This window comes from Lacerta agilis, chromosome Z (assembly GCF_009819535.1).
Source record: "Lacerta agilis isolate rLacAgi1 chromosome Z, rLacAgi1.pri, whole genome shotgun sequence".
Classification (NCBI taxonomy): domain Eukaryota; kingdom Metazoa; phylum Chordata; class Lepidosauria; order Squamata; family Lacertidae; genus Lacerta; species Lacerta agilis.
Window position 1 is genome coordinate 37,035,144 of NC_046331.1, and position 22,726 is coordinate 37,057,869.

Below are 22,726 nucleotides of genomic sequence, written 5' to 3' on the forward strand. Positions count from 1 at the left end.
AGGATATCAAACGCTTGACGGAGGAGTTTGAAACGAGCGCCGGAAGTGAGGTAAAGGTGGCAATAAACACACTCTCTCTCTCTCTCTGACGCCACATCCGGCGGAAGGAAAAGAGCTCTCTGTTGACCGTTGGCGACGCTTCCGCTACTCGACGCTTTCGGAGGACCTCCTGCCGAGGCCATGGCGCCGGTGTCTCGCTCGCGGAGCCCAGAGGAGTCGCCGCCCTCACGGCGGGAGCGGAGCGGCAGCTCAACCAGCCCTTCCCCGCCCAGGTCCAGCCGGAGCAAGAGGTCCCGCGCCCGGTCTCCGTCCCGGTCTCGGTCCCGCGAGCGCGGCGGCAGCGGCGGGTTCCGTCAGCGGCCCGGCCCGCTTCACCACTTCGGCCACCGTCATGGCCCAGAGCACTACGGCAAGGAGCAGGAGGAGTCGCTGAGGCAGAGGTACGTGAGGAGGTTTGCTTGCTGGCGTCATCCGGGAAAGGGTTCCTGGCGGGGTCTCCCCTCTTGTCTATCTCCCTTTTGAATATTTCCTCCCTCCTTCCCTTCCTTACCTGTTTTCCGTTATTTAATGCCCCGCTTGATTGCGGCTTGCAAAAGGGATAAGGAACTTTTGGCTCTCTGGATGTTGCTGGCCGTGCAGACTGCCAAGTTGGTGCCCGGCAACATATGGAACGTCCCATGTTCCCTGTCCCCAATCTATACGAATCAGTGTCCAAGTTTATCTGAAGAAGTGTGCATGCACACGAAAGCTCATACCAAGAACAAACTTAGTTGGTCTCTAAGGTGCTACTGGAAGGAATATTTTATTTTGTTTTGTTTTGACTATGGCAGACCAACACGGCTACTTACCTGTAACAAGTTTAACCAGTTTCTCATAAAAAGTTAACACAAAGAGTGGTTGTGCCTTTATTACGCCCCGAGTCGTTTCTCTCCCACCCTTTCAGAATGTGGGTATATGGTTAGTTTTGCCATATCTGCAGGTCTCCGTGCTTCCCTTATTTCTGTATACCAGGGTTGCTGTTAAAAAGCATAGAAGCAGGGCTGTTTGGGGTTTTTTATGACAATCTAATTCTAAACCATAACAAAACCATTTGAGACATAAGATCTAATATGTTGGCTTTATATGGGTTCCGATCCTTATTGGGACCAGGTTGCTGACAGCCTTCAGAAGTTTTGATCATCTTTGACTTTAGAGCTTGGGAATAGGCATGAGAATGGGACCATCTTGGTGGCAGCACTTTGCCTGTGGCAAGTAGTATTCCAACTCATCCCTTACCCTTGTTATATCATAACAGCTAGAAAGTTATTACCATGACTCCTAGCCATGGAGGTTTAAGATGTGATATATACTGCAGCTTAAACTGATGAAGTCATGCCTAAAATGACTTCAGTCTTAAGCATAAACCCTGTTCATACTTGCATGGGAGTAGGTTTCATTCAATTCAGAGAGGGATTTGCTTTTGAGTACATATGCAAAGGATAAGTCAGATAGTGATTTTGATTGGGCAACATATCACTAAATCAGTGTTTTTCAACCTTTTTTGGGCAAAGGCACACTTGTTTCATGAAAAAAATCACAAGGCACACCACCATTAGAAAATGTTAAAAAATTTAACTCTGTGCCTATATTGACTATATATAAAGTAATTTTTCAATTTTTCCCACGGCACACCAGGCAACATCTCGCGGCACACTAAATGTTAGGCCATTGATGCAAGCATTTATATTTTTTTGTACCACTTTATATTCTTAGGGGGGGGAAATATCAGAGCAGTTTACAACACATTAATACATCAAGTAAAACAATCCAGAATAAAACATTACAGAAGAAAGTCAAGTATAAAGTATACATCCAAAGCAATATAATTAACAGGAAACTTAAATATTATTTTAAAGATTTCAAAATAAAACTTTACTAAAGGAATTCAAATATAAAATGCACATTTAAACCAGCATAACTAACAAAAGACTAAAATATTATAACCACATAACATTGCTGCTGCTAATCCTGCCAGTGGGGTTTCATGGCAGAGAGCAGTTGTGGAAGTTCATGCTTGATGACCTGGGTTTGTACTAAGAGAGAGCCAAGATGGTCTTTGGGCTCTTCAGAAGCCTCAGCTTTTGTAGCTGGAGTCAGTCAAGGCCCTTCTCTCCCAGGTCAAGTGGCAAAAGGTGTGCAACAAAGGGAGCAGGTGCCCCAGGACTCACAGTTAAGATGAGCCTTCAAGGATATCACCCCTCATGTGACCTCTGGACCTTATTTTGTCTAACCTCTTTAGCGTGTTCAGCACTGCAATGCATCTAAGGCAGAGCTCTTCAAATTTTGTGTCGTGACTTGTTAGTGTGTTGGCTGCAGTGTGTAGGTGTGTTGTGCAGACGCTCCCTGCGCTCCTCCCTGGATTGGAAAGGGGTTAGTTTAACCTCTGGTTTGCTAGTAAAACTGAGTTACCCTGTAGCGAAATGATGCATGTCCAAAAAGCGTATCACCAACATGAAATGTTTGGAAAGCTCTAGGGAGATTGTTTTCCCTTTAATAAAAATTCAAATAATGTTACTGATAAATCAAGTTGTTTCTTGCCTTAGCAGTTCCTTTCAGCTGTGGGGAACCTCAGCCCAGGTCCAAATGCAGTCCTCCTGGACTCCCTAAAACATGCTCTCCTTCCCATACACCCAAACTTGCACTGTTCACACCCTACTTGCTGGCTTAAATGTATAATTGAACTGTGATAATGCTTCTTAATTACCCAGACAGAGAGATGTGTGTTGTATGTATTAAGGATGGACAATACTGTATCTGGTTTTCAACATTACAATATATCACCAGCTAAATATCACAATATTTCGATATAGCACTATATATACCTGTGGTGGTGGAGGGCCTTGCTGGGCCTCCCTGCGGGGGCAGAGAGCTCTACCATACCTCCCTACAGCAGTGGACGGTGTGCAGAGCTGTAGCTAGATGATCTTGCGCCCGTGGCAGAACTGTCCAGATTGCACCCTCTACCCATGGACAAATTATTCTTTCCGACTCTCCTCCAACGCCCCTCCACCCATTCAATTCACCCTCTATTTCAAAAGCTTTTCTTATGAGGCAATAATTGATATTTTTATTTATAGACATATTTATGGACATATTTTAGCCAATTTTGCATGCACACCCTTTCGCCTGCGCCCCTGGCGGGGCCCCACCTCACCACCTAGGTACAGCCCTGAGGGTGCTCAGCGCTTTCCTGCAGCAGCAGAGGGCCTTGCTGGGCCTCCCCGCAGTGGCAGGGGTCCCACAGTACCTTCCTACAGTGGTGGAGGGTGCACTGCACATCCCTGCAGCAGCAGAGGGTGCTGCTGTAGCTCCTTATGGTGGTGGAGGGTGTGCTATGCTTCCCCGCAGCAGCAGAGGGCTTTGCCATGCCTCCCTGTGGCGGCGCAGTGTGTGCCACGCTTCCCTGCAGCAGCTCAGGGCCTTGACAAGGCTCCCTGTGGCAGTGGAGGCCCCCAAATAGTGAATCTGAAAGATTTTGCTGGTTTGCATGAAGGTTTATCTTCATTTCTCATGGGTTAGGAGAGAGGAGTGAAAGAGCAAACAAAGCTGGAGATACTTGTCTACAAATTATCTGCAAAGTATTTGCAAAGTATCCATTCAGCTGAGGTACCTCCTGGGAAGCTGTCAAGTCTCTGCCTTATTGAAACACTTATCATGATGTTATTTTGATACAATGATATGGCAATTTATTGCACAGCCCTAGTATGTAAGTATGTGCAGAAATCTCTTGACTGTTTGCATGACAGGAATATAGTCTACTGCACAAAGCTAATATTGCTCCACCCATTTTTGTCTCCAACCCCATTCCCCACTGGCATGTCGGCCCCAGAAGGTTGTTGGTGAGGAAAAGTGGCTCTCAGGCTGAAAACAGTTTCCCACGGTCTAACCCTTTTGCTCTATAGCAACACTGTCTCTTATGTATGGAAGCATCTCTATTCCTGTGTTGTGCTTAAATTTTATACATGGGAATTATGTCCTGGGTTTTAACACAGATGCATCTTTTACAGGCGATTAAACGAGAGAGAGAGAATAGGTGAACTTGGAGCACCTGAAGTCTGGGGATTCTCACCAAAGGTTCCTGACCCAGAGTAGGTTTGTGTTTTTTTAATAAATAAATAAATACTGCTGTTTTCATTGCTGTAACCTGTCTTGAGGACCTTCCCCTGAATTCTACTAAGGAGGATGGTGATTATCTTTTCCCATTTTGTCCCCCCATGTTGGCTTATTTAGCATCATGGTTTTGTCAAATGTATTTTCTGTTCTACTTTGCTACATTCCTAAAATCAAATTGTAGAATCCCTTGGCATATTTATAATGTTTATAATAATTAATATTTTAAAATCCAAACAGTGGTAAGCTCTCACATAGAAATTTATTTTATTGAATACTTAACACGGAAGTCTTTATATGCTTTCGGCCACAGCTTTTCAAATTATGATGATATATTTTGCACTTCTACCTACACTAATATTGTTTTGTGCTCTGCCTTTAAATCTAGCTCTGATGAACACACTCCTGCAGAAGATGAAGATGGTACATCTAAAAAGAGCAGCTCTTCTGATTCCAGCTCAGAAGGTATTTTGCACTGATTTGGTGGTGTTTGGGTACCATCATTAGTATTTGTAGGGACTGAGTTGTCTTGCCTTCCTAGAATGAATGCACTCCAAATGGAATTGCTAAAATAAATTGCATCAATAATAATTAATGTCGCCAGTTCCTGACTCACTGACACTTCCCATTGCCTTAACAGTTGTCATATTATTTGCAAATGATGTCTCCCATCCCTGTGCAACAGCAGCCCCTACCTGTTCTAGAAAGCAAGGCTGCAGCCTGGTCTCATAGGTGTAGCAGATGCAATCTGTTGGTCAGGAAGTAACAACCCATAGAGTGGATTGTTTGGCTTGATTGTAAAAACATTTCCTTTTCAAATTATTTTCAGAGGAAGAGAAGAGGAAGAAAAAGAAGAAAAGGAAGAGAAAAGCTGTTTCACGTATGTATGAACCTGTTGTGCAAGACTTGTGTTCCGAGCTTGGAATTGGCCTCTTCCTTCTTTTGAGCTGCACACTTAAAGGGGGTTCTCCCAACCCACCCACCCTACAGTTCAAATAAGGAATAGCAAATTCCCATAGCCTTTAAAGTCATATTTATTATTCCATTCATTTTGAAGTATTAACTTCTTCAGTTGTCAAGAATTTTGGCAAATTGAAAATCATATCACAATAGCCCCATACTAACATTGTTCCATTGGATGCTTAAGCTCTCAGGAAGATGAGCTACAATTGAATGATATTGCATTAATGTTCATAAATCACAGTGGGTTTTTTAAAAATGAATATCACTTGTGGCATAGTAGTGCTGGGCCCTCCAGCTCCCATTAGCCTCAGCCAGTGCAGGGATGATGACAGCTGCTGATTCTCATCAGGAAGGCCACTGCTTTTCCATCCCTACTGTGAATAGTCCAGAACTGAAATGCATTGTGCACTGGGGAATAATTAAATTCCTTATTCAGTTGCTATGTAATGTATATTAGGCTGGGAACGTGAGCAAGTGGTTCAAAGTTTCCATTCTGGTCTTCCCAGTCCTAACCCAACACCATTCACTATACCACCCTGGTTTTCCACCCTTCTTTCACTCAAACATTTTATGCCTTACCCTTGTTTATTTTTGTTTTTCTTGGTTATTAACATTTCAGGTGGTGAGGAAAAAAAGAAATCCAAGAAGAGGAAAAAGAAGCATAGGAAGTAAGAGCTGTTTTTTTAAAAAACTTGTAAAATTGGGGAGGGTTTGTGTGTTTCATAACACTAGTATCAAACTCCTGTTTCCCCAGCTACTAAGTTGTCACCAAGAGAACTCTTGACTCTGCTTTCAACTTCTGCTTTTTGTTTATTTCATTTTGCATTGTTTATTTCTGTTTTGGATTTTAGTTTGCTTTCCTTTTGGTCTGGTTATTGTCACCAGTTATGTCAATAATGTAGTAAAAGTTATGTTAGTAAATAGATATGGAACAAAACTAAGGCCACATTCATCTGAAAGAAAGCCTCACTGAACTTGATGAGAGTGGTTTCTGAGTTTGTGTTATAAAGGAAAAGAGAAAGGGAAGAAAATGTGTTTATGCTCTCAGTGCTTCACATCTTCCTTGTGAGCAAGCTTTGTGCTGCATTGTGTGTTCTGTATGCTCCCCAAAAGGCCCAAGATTTTTATTTGGCCCAAAAAGGTTGTTTTTTCTTGGGCTATGGTTATTTTCCCATAGTATCCTTTATACATATATCAGTGGATTTTCTTTAACCCTTTCATTGATAATATTCTTGTAAGTGACACAAAGCTAAAACGTTTCTTCTTGTTCTTACCAACCTTTCTTCTTCCTTGCTTTGATTTTACATATTTATCCCATTTCCCTCTCACTTCTCAACAGAAAAAAGTCCAAGAAAAAAAAGAGTAAAAAAAGCAAGAAAGACTTCAGCGAGTCAAGCAGCGAAGATTCTGATGATGACGAACAGCAAGAGGATGATCTCTGGATTGAGAGATCAAGTAGGTTTTGAATGCTCATAGATTCTTGGAAAAACCTGCACACAGGCACAGCCTTCACTGTTAGGTTGGTCTTTGCTAAGGAAAAGCATCTCTAAAGAGATGTCAATTGATGTAGGCTTTAAATTTATTCCTTTTGTAAGATGGTTATTTAGTTTATACGTATACCCCACCTTTTCCAACAGAAAAAAAAATCAGGTGGGCTGATAAAATGAATATGCCATACAAAACAGAGCAGACCACTGGAAGGCTACCTTCCTTTCGTACAGAGTGGCTGGCTGCAGATGGAGCTCAAAGTGGGAGGGACAAGGTGGCAGTTAACGCCAGGCAGACCCCACAGAAAGGGTGGCAAGGATAAAATTTGTACAGTTGGGTTAAAAAAACTGGTTAAATAATGCATTAGAGAAGGTTTTGGCTTCATTCTTCCTTTTATTGCTTTCTTGCAGAAAATGCAGGTGCTGTGGATTTCATAGGACCAGAAGCTCCCATTACTCATGCCTCTCAAGATGATCGGCCCTTGAAGTAAGTGCTGCACCTTTAGCTTATTTCAGCATTTGAAATCCAAGGTAGCCCAGGAATCCAAATACAGTTCTTAACTATTATATAGCATATTTAGATGATCACAGAGCTCAGATAACAGAGCATATATAATCCTTAATAATCCTCAGCAAGCATCCTATTCAATCAATACTATGTTTCCTGTACAGTGGTACCTTGGTTCTCAAGCTTAATCCATTCCGGGAGTCCGTTTGACTCCCAAAACTGAAAACTGAGGTGCAGCTTCCGATTGGCTGCATATATGAAATAATACTTTTAAGTGTCTTGCTTTGTCTCCTCTTCATCTTCTCTGTATCCATAGCTAGAGATAGAAGTCAGCGGGGCTTTGGGATGCCAATATTTTTTTTGTAATGTAATGATCCTGTCTCTTTCTTAAAGCTATGGACATGCTTTACTCCCCGGTGAAGGAGCTGCCATGGCGGAATATGTAAAAGCTGGAAAACGCATCCCTAGGAGAGGTGAAATTGGTCTAACCAGTGAAGAGATAGCATCATTTGAGAAGTCTGGCTATGTTATGAGCGGCAGCAGGTGAGCGTTCTGGTGGGGATTGCTGTGAAATTTTGCTGCTGTTTTACAGTGTAGGGGGAGACATTTGGGTAATGGCTAATAGAAATTGAGCTAGTAATGAAGGAAATCTCTTCCTGTTGAACATTACTTGTTTTTTTATGCGTATCGTGTTTCTCTTCAGGCACCGGAGAATGGAAGCCGTGCGTCTGCGTAAGGAGAACCAGATCTACAGTGCCGATGAAAAGAGGGCCCTGGCATCTTTCAACCAGGAGGAGAGGCGGAAGAGAGAGAACAAGATTCTGGCAAGCTTCCGAGAGATGGTCTACAGGAAAACTAAGGGCAAAGACGACAAATGAATGGGACGCTCTTCTTGTGCATATTGACAACCGTCACCTGTTACAGCGATTTGCAAACAGGTTCCAGCATCACAGCCCTACTTGCAGGGTGTACTGCTGGTTGAACTTCAGGAAATGGTTTATATGTATCAATAGGAACCATGACAGGTTATGTGGATAGCCTGTTCACAGATTTGCTGTATAGCATTAACAGCAGCAGAAGGACAATGGCCTAAATGAAATGAGACAAGGCTCTATTACAGACTATCCCAAAATATTGCTAGGAATCCAAGGTACTGTGCCGGTTGGTGGATTTAAAAGACATTTTGTAAAATTCTGAACAGCAAATCAAGACGTGTGGAATTGAAACCCGGCATTTTGTTAAGGTTGCTTTGTTTTCAATCCTTTGCTAAGAGAATGTTGAGTGTACAGTATGAGTCACAGAGTGGATCAGAGTGATCTTCCAGATAATCAAATAAATGTTGGTGTGTGTACACACACACACACACACACACACATATATGAATTTTTGGATGCCAAGATCTCCAGTTTTGGGGAGGTACTCTTTGGTGATAGAACCCCAGCAGGGAGTAGGAAGTCACAATATATTCAGCAAAGTAAAGCATAGAAGTATAGGCTGTTTTACCTTTAAAATATGCCCTTTCACGTCAGTTCCAAATTTTCCCTCTTCCCCCAGAATGGTTTACTAACAAACTCTCCAAAGGTCAGATTCATGTGCTCTTCCACACATCAGTCAGAAAAGTTGCACAGGCAGTAAAACTTAACTTAGTTACAAAGTGATGAAAGTTCCTAGACATAGGAAGTGAAGAGTAGTTTGTGAGAGCCATGCTGCTAAGCTGGAGGAACCAGTTCAAACCTCTTCACATGCTAAGGTGCTCAGGTAGACTGGGAGGAAATGATAGGTTTGATTACCTATTTCTTCCCAAGGTAAGGGAACTGACATAGCTAAGCCTGGCAGGACAGCTAACTATTGTATTAACCATTTCATGCATTAATTAGACTTAAGCATGTTGGTTATATGGGGCTGGTTATCCCACAATAACAGATGGTGCAAATTGATTGTACCATTGATTGCACAAAGACAAAAAGTCATTGGCACAGCCTTTTTAAGCTTCAGAACAGATTTGTTTGTTGTACATTAGTGAGGCTTGATTCTCTTTTACTAGATTTTAAGTGACAAATTATAGTCTTTTTCAGTAGCTCTGATTCCTTGTAAATAGAATTGGAGCAGCTCTCTTTGTGCAGATTTGTACATTGTAATTATTAATATATTTTATATTGTTAATAAGAAGCTGTATAATGCTGCAGCAGAGTGTCTTCCAGTGACTAGCCTATTTCTGAGCCAGCAGTGGAATGGGCATATGCACCCTCCCGTTTCTCTTAGTACAGATTTGCTTTCATCATCCTGTACATTAACTAGTATGGGGAGTCTGGCCAATAGCTCATCAAGAGAGAGAATTATTTGAAGATTGCAAGCATCTTCCTACCTGACCTCATTGTGCAGTGGAACGAAACAGGTTAGATATCCATAGGCTTTGATGGGCTGAAAACATAACCCCTATTGTAGGCAAAGTCTTTATGCCAGTATTGAAATGTGTCTGGCATGTGCCATCCACTGGGCACCTCTGCTCTTTCAGAAGCCTCAAACCCAATCTAAAAAATCTCCCTCCCAAGTTCAGGGGACTCTCAGGGGCACCTCTGACATGGCACAAGGAACTGTAATGCAAAAGTTGGGAGGGAGTGGTGAAGTCATAAAATGTGTCCAGGGAATGGGCTTGATGTGCATCCTGTGTACCATTCCTATCACAATTCCAAAACCACATATTATTTCTGGAAAGTTACATTTAAAATTGTTTTCCTGGGTCCACCTTAGTTGTTTTTTATCCATGGCTTGTCAGTTTCAAGCCATGACTCGTTCTTTGAAACAACTATAAAAATAAACAGTTTAATTTGACAGTGTTTGAAAGTACTTGCCATTTGGAAAATTGGAACTCAGGGCTGGGGCTCACAAGCAGGTCTTGAGTAAAGATCACATGTCAACGGCTTACTGTGCATGTTGCAGTCTATGGTACTAACTTGGTGAACAACCGGGACTGATGAGAGCAAGAATTCCCAATAGTAAAATTGTGGGATGTAATCCATTGGTGCAGTCAAATGCAACATTACTTGTTTCCCTAGAGTGGGCACATGCAGGGGAACATCCAGTCAGTGTGACTTCCTGTACCACTGGCCGGGAGCTTCTTCCCCTGCTTGTGACCTGAGAGATGGGTGTGGCTCTGGCTGACTCCTTAAAAGAGCTGAGTCATGCAGCCATTTTCTCACTTGTTTTTTCTCTTGTCTTGCTTGCTGATCTTTTGCTGCCACATTGCTCTCCTGCAACCATTTTCTATTCTATTCTTTCTATTCTTAATGTAATTTTGCTGTCTGCTGGCTCTTAGCCAGTAGCACATGAGTTCAGTCTCCATATGAGATGAACTCAGTTTCTTTGTGTAATCACCAAGTAAAGTCTGCCTTTCAGGAATCATATTGTGAACTGAAATGTGAGTAAACCTTTTGTTACTTTACTCAGAAAGACTCTTGTGTCTTTATTCTTTTAAGAAGGATTAAAGGGGACACCAGAAAATACGAATCTACAAACTAGCTTCCAGCTATATTGAGGGGAATTTGCTCTGCTACATCATAATACTTACCGGTAATCAGTATATCCTTCCCTACCATCCTTAGCATTCCCACAAAAACCATTAAACATATTTCAATGAGTTTAAAGAAAAAGAATACATAAAACATTTTAAAAGGTAAACAAAAGTAACAATACAGCTGTAAAATATAATTAAGGGATAGTAAGGGATAATGGGAGTTGTTGTCCAAAACATCTGGAGGTCTAGTTTATGACAGAGAGTGACATGCAAATATAACCCCTTGCAAATTCCCTTAAAAAGAGTTTTGCAGGCATTGGCAGTGTTGCCATATCTGTGTAAGCAAGGCTTCGTTTCCTAACATGGTACCCTCCAGATGTTGTGGAGTACAAGTTGCATCTTCCCCAGCCAGCCTGGTGAATGGTCATGAATTACATTTGCTACCCTTGGGTTTGATCAAGTAATATTTACTGTCCAAGAATTAAGCTTTCTAACACGAGACAGAAAGACCTAAAATGACAAGCTGACTACAGATATGCATAACTTTTATTTATAAAAACTAGCAGAAAACCTAAAGGAGAGTTTTTAGTTTGTAACAATTCTAGAGGAACTAAAAAGTGATGGTCTCCATCATGATTATTTTGCTTTCAATCACATCTTTGAGCCATTTTTCTTTGAATCGAGACTCTCCTGGCCTATAGAGAGAGACATATAACACAAGAGTTGGGTTACTTAACACATCTGAGTTGGGAACTATGGTTTGTTTGGTTTGTTTGTTTGTTTTGAAAAGTTAATTCCCTAACTATATTCATCATAATCATCTACTATCTTCAGGTCTTGAGTTCAGGTTACAACAGTTTAAAATAAAAAACAGATTACAGTCACAGGAATAGGGTGGATCCTGATTTTTTTTTAATGGCCTGTTTTGACATGGCTCAAATGCACTATGCACTAACACTTCTGTCCCAATGTCCGTGCCACCTTTAGCTTGTTCCTGCACACATCTATACTTTTAATGCACTGATTTGTGCCTTTTAACCCGTTTATGGTGACTTTAAAAAAAAAAACCACAGGAAAAACTTAAATTTCTGCAACCAAAATCTGAGTGCTCATGCACACAGAAAAAAACCACAAAATTTGTGTCAAGGGATGGTATCCAGTGAACTTGTTCCATTAACTAGGGCTGCCATACATCTTGAATTTCAAAGCCGGAATTGACATCTGGGGGGAATTTCCAAAAGGCGGCACTTTATCCTGGATCCTAGGCAAGTCAATCGAAAAATCGTGATTTTTTTTTTTGGGGGGGGGTAGTTCTTTGTAAAAGCTCAACAACTTCCAGGGTGTCCCGGATTTTTACTTTTTGAAATATGGTAACCCTACATTAGCAGAAGGATTTACACTTGCACAATTGAACTTTGCCCCGTCTCTGCACACCCTGCCCCCACTTATAACCAACTCCTAAGAGCTGGGGGAAACCCAGGACAGATCTCCGAGTCGAGTCACATGGGTATATGAAGGTGTGCACTTTACGCAAGTGTAAATTCCTGCACTACCAGAATGGGTTACTTAACACTGCATTGGATGCAACCCTCAGGTCCCTAAATAGGCATGGTGTCCAGTAATGAGCATGTGGTCAAATTTTGGGGAAGCCACTTAAACTCAGGGCACGTCTTGAATAAACAATCCTTTAGCACTAAGCAGCAGAATCCTAGACATTCCTGGCAGGTAGGCATAGGATTGCAGGCTAAGAGATGAATCTTCAGTGAATGTAGTTGGGGAAAAAGTTAGCCAACTTTTCATTGAGCCCTTAAAAAACAACAGCCATGTGACCCGCAAACTGTACCAGATTATGATACATTTTTTTGCAGCTGATTTATGCACAAATGCAGGTCTGGACTCTTCTAAGCCAGCAGTCCTAGTTGCAAATCAAAGAGACAGAGAGAAAGCAGGTACAATTCACTCCTAGATGGGTTTGCAAGATGAACAGATATTTCCCCCATAACGAAACATTTAGCAGAATTTATCATACCACCATTATTTCATGGATTATTTTTAAAATATAAAATACCTGTGAATTAGCTTATTCGTCTCCACCACAAAGAATACTTCAACAGGTAATGTCTGCATTAAATGAGGGACAAAAAAAAATCATACTTCGTTTAAACTCTGAGAATGTTGGGCTTCCATTTTGCTTTTTAAAATCACCCTTCCCTGCAAGGGATTTCTGGTCCTCATGCACACTGATAAACTCAAAATGTAACAGCAATAGGAAATTTGCAAGCAAGAGAAGCCTGACCGTAATGTTGGGGTCTGATGGGCGCACCTCTAGGGTCTTGGTACTATGCATACAATAAGCCTCTGCAGCTCAACCTTTCCAAAAAGGGAAGGGTTACAAAATTGTATTTCAGTTATTTTTAAACAGTTCTGTAGCACAGTTCATCAAAATAAATTCCAGGATGGTGTGCTGCATATGCAGATTAAATTGCGTTAATGATAATAATAAAAGAACGGTATCCTAAAAATGCAGCAGTAGTTAGTTAGTATTTTAACTTGGAAAAAAGGAGAGGAAGGCTTGGTCAAAGTGTGTAAAATTATGTGTTTGGCGGATCAGCAACAGTTTTCCTGTTCTTACAAAACCAGAAGCCAGGACATCTGATGAAGCTGATAGAGAGATACAGGACAGGCAAAAGAAATTGCTTCTATGTGTAAGGAACCTTTGACTCTCCAGATGTTGCTGACCTCATCTTCCCTGACCATTATGGGCTGTGCTTGCTGGGGTTCATGGGGGTTTGGAATTCAGCAACAAATGGAAGGCCAAAAGTTCCCCATACCTGCTCTATTGGTTTTTAGCTGAGGTTCTCTTGGCTTGTTCTGCTGTTTTTATCCCTGGCATCTTGCTGCTGTCTGATTTACTGTACTGTATTGTTTTCACGACTTCTGCAGACCCCCTTGAAGCAGTGTAAGTTCTATACATAAACCAATTCACACCACAGCCATGTGGGGTCACATTCCCTGCCTCTGCCGTTTTTTGGGTGGATGACAAGGTAAATCATACCTAAAGACAGAAGTATATCGGAAGATCCTTCCCTGTTTGTACCATTACAGAGGAAACTGTCCAAAACTTGTTATTGGTTATTTGCAACTTAAGTATTACTGTAACTATTATTGTTAAAGTTAGAAACTGCTGACATGCCAAAATGGCTTCTACAAATATAAAATCAGTTACAAAATCAAAACATAATTTAAATATGTGACAAAACAATTCCATCTAAGCCTTAAAAGCTTTCATAGACTATACTGTACTATAAATGCACAATAGTTTAAACAGTTTATAAACAATTAAATGAGGAGAGTGGATTTCAATGTCACGGTTCATAATCGTTCCATCAGCACAAGTATTTCTGCTTGCCAGACAGAATTATCTCCTCTCCTCCAATTTGTGGGGGATGTGGGGGCATGATGGGGCAGAAGAGTGGGGAGAAAGTCTCAAAACGCTGACAGGAGTCTTTACACTGTCTTCCACTAGCACAATTATTTAGTTCCAAGTTCTTAGGAACAAAATAGAAAATTCTTTCCAGTAGCACCTTAGAGACCAACTGAGTTTGTTCTTGGTATGAGCTTTCAGTGTATCTGAAGAAGTGTTCATGCACACGAAAGCTCATACCAAGAACAAACTCAGTTGGTCTCTAAGGTGCTACTGGAAAGAATTTTCTATTTTGTTTCGACTATGGCAGACCAACACGGCTACCCACCTGTAACAAGTTCTTAGGAAGTTCAAGTTCAGGAGACAGTTCTGCCTAAACATGTCTGCCTTCAAATAAAGGGCACAAAGGGAGTGTGGCCAAGCACTTGGCAAAGGATCAAGTTTATAGATCTCAGAAGTACAAACCTGATCCTATTGAGGGTGTTCTCTCCCCCTTCCGGCTTTTTTAAATTTTATTTTATATAAGAATATTTAATTATCCTCTGGGCTTATAGATCTTCAGAGGTGATGTCAAAATACTTACTGGTGGTCTGATTTTGGAAATCTCTATGACGAAATAGACACATGCTGTTGCTCGTGGGATGGGCTTTCTACAAGTCGGGATACTCCAGCGGACCCGGTAATAGTATCTCGTGGAATACTCCAGTTCCTCTTCACTGATATAGTTTGTCCAATGTAACCAGCTCTCATGAAGCTCCCATGTCTGTGGAATAAACATAAGCCATGATGTGGCCCCATGCACAAGCATTTGCTCGCCTTTGCCAACAACTGAACATTGTGGGTACAACCCGCTGTGTCAAGCACATGTCAAGCCTTTAGGTGTTATCAGAATTGTAATGTAGTGGCAGTGTTATGAGTCACACAATAAGGACTCCTGGTTTCAAATCCCCTGCTGGGCTGCAAAAAGTCTCTGACTGACTGGGTCATTTGCTTTCTCCCAACTTTACAAAGTTGTAGTGAGGAGAATTAGAAGCAGAGGAAGGTTTGAGGCCATGATCTGAGGGCACATGATGCAGGTGTGATCCAGGCCCCATTCATGGCTGCCTGTCACTTTAAGATGGCCCAGTACTGATCACCCACAGCCTCTGGGAATCTTTTGGCTATGTCATGGTGGGCAATCAATCCCTTTGTGATTGGCTGAGCAGGCCAGCTGTCAGTTAAGACCCACCTGGATAAGAAACTCTTCAAAATGGACTGTTGCCGTACAGGCCCTTGTCTGCCCAACTGACCATCTATGCTGCAACAAATGTGGAGACCAGAAGCCCATTTGAGGGTAGCTGCAATAGAACCAACCTTCTAGTAAAGGGCAGGTAACAACAACAACCTTTTAAACGTCTAAGAAACACAAACCATGCTTTGCTCCTTGCTTTAGCAAGATGTCTGTGGAGCCCTGTACGAGCCAATAATTGTAACCTTATATCTGTGAACCTGCATCATCATCTCACAAAAAATGTGTACCACTATTTATAAGGTTGCGACAAAAAGTGTTACCTGCCTGAAGATAGGGTTGCCATAGATGGATCCTAAGGGGAATGTGGTGTTGGCTTACCTGAGAACTCCTGGCATGACTGGATTGCCTGCACTAGCAGTCATTAAAGGATGGGAGAAAAAAAAAAGCCTCTCCAGCAGCCAGATAGTGAAGAGAAACAGGGTTGGGTATGGTTTGTGCATGTACTCTGCCATGAATTCCAAGGCAGCAGAACGATGGCTATAATTGAGCATAAATGTTTAACTGTGTGGTTGTGGATGTACATTGACTGCAGGTTCCTTTTGTATTTTTCACATGAGGTGCAGAAGAACTTGCAATTAATGATAATAGCCAGATTCACTGCCATATTTTTTATTGCTTTATTCTATGCTATTAGTTATTCATTGCTGTATATTTTATGTACCTGCAGCACCCACCCACCAAAGTTTAGAAAAAAATAAAGAAATATTGTTGCTCTTATTAACACCAGAATCAATTATTTAGTACAATAAAGCTGCAATCCTAAACCCACTTACGAGGGACTCAGGCCCACTGAAGTCCATGGACTTTTGAAAAAATTGAAATCTCTGTGGTAGCTTCTGTTATGTGAATGGTGCCACAGACACCCTGGGTGGGTTATGCAAACCCCTTGAGGGAACCACTGATCTAAAGGATTGCACTACGTGTTACCTTGGATGCCTCCAAACACGCAGGCCCCTTTCAGCTGATTCTCACAGCATATTCATGCATCCAGACAGTCATGTCACTTAGCTAAAGGCATTGAGTAAGTATCCAGTTTTAAACTTACTTTTAAATATTCCTCAATCTGTGCCAGTCCTTCAAATACTGTGAAATCCTTGCACCTCATCCATTTAATATTTGGTACGGGATAATTGATTCCTGGAACTGAAGGGAAGAGCATAGATTAATCTCTGGTATGGGCGGCTTTTATACCATCCAGGAGGCATCAAAAGCACAGCAAGTTAATATTGTAATACCTGCCTCCGTCTTTTGCAGGTGTCTAATAGTGTATATTGAATCTCTGACAACGTCTTTCACAATAGACTCTGCTGCCGTCCTGATGGCTTCTGGTACTGGCTCTTCAGCTTCCACGGATGCATCTTCAGCTTCCACGTTAGTGGTCAACTCCTCCATTGTCCACAACTCTAGAAAGAGGATTATTGCTGAGAATTTGACCTACACAGCAAGCAAAACTGCATATTTGGCATAACCTACTCTGCCACTGCTAATCATAGAAAAGATCAAAACCCTATCTTCATTTTTAAGAAAAACATTTTGGGCTGTTACACAGGGCAGACCTGGTTTACCACTGAGTGTATGCTCACTTGGGAGCTGCAACTAATCCTGGTTCCCTGTAAAAACACAGAAAGGGCTTTATACTGAGTCAGCTTATTGGCTACCTAGCTTGCCAGCATGGACAGGAAACAGTCCTCCAGGGTTTAAGACAGGATTCTTTCCCAACCCCAATTAGATATAGTGAGGGGGGCAGGGTTTGAACCCTGGGCCCTTTTGCTGCAGAGCATGTGGTTCCACCACCGAGCTATGGCTCAAACACATCTTTGTCACATTCTTTCATTACATTTTTGCAGTGTGTGCCTTGAAAAATATTCAATGCATGCCTGCAAATCATAATCTGCAAAGAGGGAATGAAAAATCATGAACGAGCCTGTTCCTTTGCATTTCTTTATTCCTCTCATTTCCACTGCTCGTTCAGCCACAAATGCAAATAATTAAGAATGAGAAAGTGGGTACTCATTGCTCTGAGAAATAATCACCAAGGGACGTTGTACGAAAGTCAGCACTTCCTCTCTTCCCATGAAGGATGGTAGATCACTCCACTACCTGCTTGAAAATGCCTCCCAGATGGTTTTCTCTTGTGATCGGAGCTGCTTTATTTCCTCCGAGATGCAGGTTCCCAGGGCTCATTAAGCAGCTGGCTCTCAGGCTTCTGTGACAAGTGTTTGGTCACAATCATCGCCTGGGCAACAGCAGCTCATCCAATAGAGCTGCAGGTTTGATGTACAGGCATTCCATCCTACTAAAAGGGAAAAAAGAACACTGGTGGAGATCAGCTCTTAGCACACAGCGTGCAGCCAATGATATTGTTAGGTGTTCAAGAGGCTGGGAAGTGATTAATGCGAGTTGGGTGGTGTTTTCATGTTATGGAGATCCCTTTTCAGCCCACATCATAGGTGCACTTTTTGCATGTTACTTTTTGAGGGGTAGGGGGGAATTGGGCGTGAAGCCCTTTAGAATAGCCATGGTTAAAAGATGCGTTTGACTGGAGGGAGGAAAATTCTTGGTGCTTTCTAGGCCACAAAATTTGGGCATGCAGCAACCCAGTTTGTGAACTAGCTAACCATTAAATAGTCAAACATAGGCTGTGTACACACCATTGCTCCCCCCCAAAAAAACTGTAGTTCACACCCCTACCCGGGGTAAAATTCCCAGCACCCTTAACAAACCACAGGTCCCAGGATTCTTTGGGTACAGTAAAATGCTTTAAATGAGCATCAAATGTATTCTGTGCGCACAACCACAGAAGAGGGTGCCGACTGCATCTCTGCAAGATTGGTTGCTCTGACTTTCCCTCTATCAAATCAGCCTCTGTCTCCTAGCTGTGTACTACCGGTAGTCAGGAATGGGAAATTAACAGTGTGCTGTTCCCTAAAACATAATTTAGACTCACCCTTCCCTCTTTTCTCGTGGCCTGAAACAAAGCCTGCCGCAAGCCTGTGTTAAGACCCTGACAGGGAGTGAAGTTTGTATAATCCCATTAGATTACCAACACCAGGGTTGAGCCTGAATTGGCATTTGAGAACATACAAGTGATAGGCAAGTGACATTTCTGCATAGAACGTTATCATGCCTGTATCCCTTCTCACTCAGATAAGCTGTAGAATTACTTGCCTTTACAGAAGGCCACATACTGCAACTCTTCACAATCATATCAGGAGATATACCAAGAACAATGGCTTGTGCAGAATGACTCCTTCCTGTTTGTAGTCAAAGGCCCTGTACCTTTATGTCAGGAATAGGGAACTTGTGGCCCTCTAGAAGATGTAATACTTGAAATCATCACCACCCCCCAACCAGCCTGGCCAAATGCCAGGGGTGCTGGAAGCTGTAGTGCAGGGATGGGGGAATCTGCAACGCTCCAGGTGTTGCTCCCTCAGCCCTGCCCATTGGCCATGCAGGTTGGTGAGCTGGAATCTAACTACATCTGGAGGGCCCCAAGTTTCCCGCCCCTGCTGTAGTGCTTTAACACCTGGGGGCCTATAGCCATGCCACTCCTGTTTTTTAAGGCACTTCTGGCTGGGATGCAAGCAGGGCCTGTTCGGTTATGGCTCCCAGGATAGGGAACTCCCTTCCCCTGGGAGACGTGATTGGCCCCTTCGTTAATGGCCTTTTTGTTAGCTGTAACAAAACAGAACACCCGGCTTCTCCAGGACTTTAGTCTACATTGGGTTTTAGTACCTCTGCTGTGAAGTCTTCTGGAAATTACAATTTATATTTTGGATTGGATTGGCTCTTAGAGCTTTTACGGTCTGTTTCACCCCACCCCCACCCCTAAAAAATCCCCAGGGTAAAAGCATTTGGATTAAAAAAATAAAATAAACCACAGTGGATCATCTCTTGTGCAGGTGCTTAGTTCCTGCACATTCTAAAAGAAATCAGTGCATGTTGGTGCCCCCAGTTTTAGAAGCAACAATAACGTCATCTCAATAGTTTTAGAAACAACTAGATCTTTTGTGTTTCTGAGTGTGAGATATATTTAGCCTCCAGAGCAGCTTCTCCTCTGCTTGTGACAGGAAATCTGGGTTCCAGTTTTAATCAGTTTTCAAACGCATCCTTTGAAATTATGTTCTGGATTTCTCTGAGAAACAAACCAGGCTTTTTATTTATTTCAGTGACCTCAACTGCTGCAAAGGACATACGCAGATAGGAAGCACAATGAATTTGCCATGATTAGAGGGCCAAGTCCTACAAACAGTTTTCTACAACAACAACAACAACAACAACAACAACAACCTTTTCTTTTCTTTTTTGCAAGCAATGTGGTCTTTTTTTCTTCTTCCACTGATTATGAACTACAATCCCAATCACTATGTTAAAACAAAACAAAACAACACAAAAACTTTAGAAACTGAAACACAGATGAAATATTGTCACTCATTTGGGAAGGAACATCCACAAATTATCAGAGCAGAAATGGTTTTAGTCTCTCACTTGCTGGAAATATTTATTAGTATTAGTATTAAGTACTAACAAAAAAAAAATCCTTCCAGTAGCACCTTAGAGACCAACTAAGTTTGTTATTGGTATGAGCTTTCGTGTGCATGCACACTTCTTCAGATACACCACGAAAGCTCATACCAATAACAAACTTAGTTGGTCTCTAAGGTGCTACTGGAAAGATTTTTTTTATTTTGTTTCAACTATGGCAGACCAACATGGCTACCTACCTGTAACTAGTATTAAGTACTAGACATATTTCACCAGAAAGTTACTGAAGCTTTTAAGGTGTTATATGTGTGGGATAACCAGTCTCATATAACCAACATTATTAAGGCATGAAGGGGTTAAGATTAAGCTATCCTGCCAGTCTTAGCCTATGTCACTTCACCTTATCTTGGAAGAAAATAAGTAATCAAGTCTATTGTTCACTATCAATCTACCTGAGAAGCTCAATGTGTAAAGAGGTTTGAGGTGGTTGCTGCAGCTGAGATTGGATGGCTCTCACAAGACACTCTTAAATTCCTATACTAATAATTTACGAACTTTCACCACTGTAACTAATCCCAGTTTTACTGCCTGTGCAACTTTCTAAAGCACATGAATCTTGACTTTTAGAAAGTTTGTAAGTAAACCATTTTTAGCTTATCAAATGCGCCATCTTTTCCTATGCTGGGGGACGTGGAAACTTTTGGAACTCGCAAGGGCATATTTTAAAGGTCTAACAGCCTATATTTCCATGCTTGACTTTGCTGCATGTTTTGTGATTTTAAATCTCCACTGGGGCTCTCTCAGCAAAGAGTACATGCTGCCCCAAACCTGGATCTTGGGATCCAGGGAATAGTCCTTTCTGTACCTATTACTGGCCAATGACTCATCTAGTCCAGCAATCTTCTCGCAGCAACCAGTCAAACGCCTCTGGGAAGCTCACAAGCAGCACCTAAATGTAACAGTTTCCAGCAGCTGGTATTCAGAAGCATTACTACCTCTTTACTGTACAGGTAAGATGTAGACATCAGGGTTAGTAGCCATTGAGAGCCTTCTCCGATCCTGTTTCAAAGCCATCCAGGTTGGTCACCATCACTGCTTCTTGTGGGAGTGGATTCCATAGTTTAGCTATGTGCTGGGTGAAGAAGTACATTCTTTTGTGTCTCCTGTCTCTTCCAATGTTCAGCTTCATCGGATAGCCTCAAGTTCTAGGACTCAGCTACATTTGTCAAAACACAGCATGATAAATGCGTTATAACACTGCAACACCAGATGGTGCTGTAGAGCTGAAATTGCAACTCAATTTTTTTCGATTGTGAGCTTTGCAACGTTTTTTCGCAGTGCATTTTCAGTGTTTTTTAATAGCTGCATAGACCCAGCCCTAGTGTTATGAGAAAGGGAGAAAGGGCATTTCTCTGTTCTCTTTGTGCATGTCATGCATAATGTTATAAACTTTCATCATGTCGTCTGATTTTTCACTCCTCCCCATTTTTCGCTTTAATGCATTTCTTATCACTGCTTTGACATGATTTGATTATTTGTGCCGTACTTTATGATGTTTGCCTTCACTTACTGTTGTTGGGTATGAAAACAGAAGGGCAGGTTGGATATAATAACAAATACGGTGATGTTTTTGACAAAGATGATGATCACCCAAGAAAGAATTTCTGTTTCTCCCTAGTTGGAAATACCTCAGTAAGACTGAGAACAAACACTCGTTTGTTGGTGTTGGACTACAAAGCCAGCACAGGTGGCTTCTCGCTTGCAAGGAGAGCCAATGAAAAAGAGACTTTGCAGAGATAGTTAAAAAATAAGCCATTTAATCTTCTCTAGGTAAATGTCCCGCAGTTCCGAAAATGTGGAGCCACTCACCATGGTTGCTTTATCCTCACCCACTACTAACACATTTTATTCAGATCAGCATTTGCAAATTTGTCCTATATTAATATTGCTTTGGCTCGAAAACACTTTGGGGCTGGGTGAGTTTGAAAGGGAAGAAAGGAAGAAGACTTTCAAGGACTGGAGCTGATCTAACATAGTAGCTGCAATTGTACGCCAGATATCAGAGGAATGTAAAAAGGTGCTGATGAATGCTTAATGGCTGAAAAAGTATGTTGCATATGCTAATCAATAAGTATAGATGCAAATGATAAATAATGGGTACTATCCCTTGGACCATAAAGAAGACTGATCACCGAAGAATTGATGCTTTTGAATTATGGTGCTGTAGGAGACTCTTGAGAGTCCCATGGACTGCAAAAAGATCAAACTTATCCATCCTTAAAGAAATCAGCCCAGAGTGCTCACTGGAACGACAGATCCTGAAGTTGAGGCTCCAGTACTTTGGCCACCTCATGAGAAGAGAAGACTCCCTAGAAAAGACCCTGATGTTGGGAAAGATGGAGAGCACAAGGAGAAGGGGACGACAGAGGACGAGATGGTTGGACAGTGTTCTCGAAGCGACTAGCATGAGTCTGGCCAAACTGCGGGAGGCAGTGGAGGATAGGGGTGCCTGGCGTGCTCTGGTCCATGGGGTCACGAAGAGTCGGACACGACTGAACAACAACAACATCCCTTGGTAGCATGGGTGTAGCCAAGAGGGAGGCGAGGAGGTGCAGCTGCCCTTCCCCAAATCAATAAAAACCAATAGCTAACTGAGGTTCTGCCCCTGCTAACAAAAGTCCTGCCCCCCCCACTAACAAAAATCCTGGCTATGCCCATGCTTGGTAGTCATACTTAAAGTAGACCCATTGGAATTAATAGATGTGGTTCATTCAGGTCCATTAAATGTGTCTACCCTGAGAGGAACTCAGTTGGGTCCACACCCAATTACTGTTATTTAGAAGAAATGCAATGCATCCCACTGTAATGGGAAAGATTGTGACCAACTGACCCATGTGCTTAAGCT

The 22,726-nt window shown here is 42.0% G+C and overlaps 2 protein-coding genes across 2 annotated transcripts; one reads left to right on the forward strand and one right to left on the reverse strand.

Moving 5' to 3' along the window:
• The first annotated feature begins 119 nt into the window (after positions 1-119).
• On the forward strand, positions 120-8,390 carry NKAP (NFKB activating protein). Its single transcript, XM_033137854.1, has 9 exons — positions 120-440; positions 4,047-4,127; positions 4,538-4,614; positions 4,979-5,065; positions 5,723-5,780; positions 6,452-6,567; positions 7,011-7,086; positions 7,501-7,650; positions 7,811-8,390. Exons 1-9 carry the CDS (start codon positions 181-183, stop codon positions 7,983-7,985), a joined length of 1,080 nt encoding a protein of 359 aa, XP_032993745.1. The 5' UTR covers positions 120-180; the 3' UTR covers positions 7,986-8,390.
• A 2,759-nt stretch (positions 8,391-11,149) lies between these two features.
• AKAP14 (A-kinase anchoring protein 14) lies at positions 11,150-17,402 on the reverse strand. Its single transcript, XM_033138195.1, has 6 exons — positions 17,370-17,402; positions 16,572-16,739; positions 16,382-16,479; positions 14,629-14,808; positions 12,690-12,742; positions 11,150-11,316 (listed from the first exon to the last, which is right to left on the reverse strand). Exons 2-6 carry the CDS (start codon positions 16,726-16,728, stop codon positions 11,232-11,234), a joined length of 573 nt encoding a protein of 190 aa, XP_032994086.1. The 5' UTR covers positions 16,729-16,739; positions 17,370-17,402; the 3' UTR covers positions 11,150-11,231.
• Positions 17,403-22,726: the final 5,324 nt, after the last annotated feature.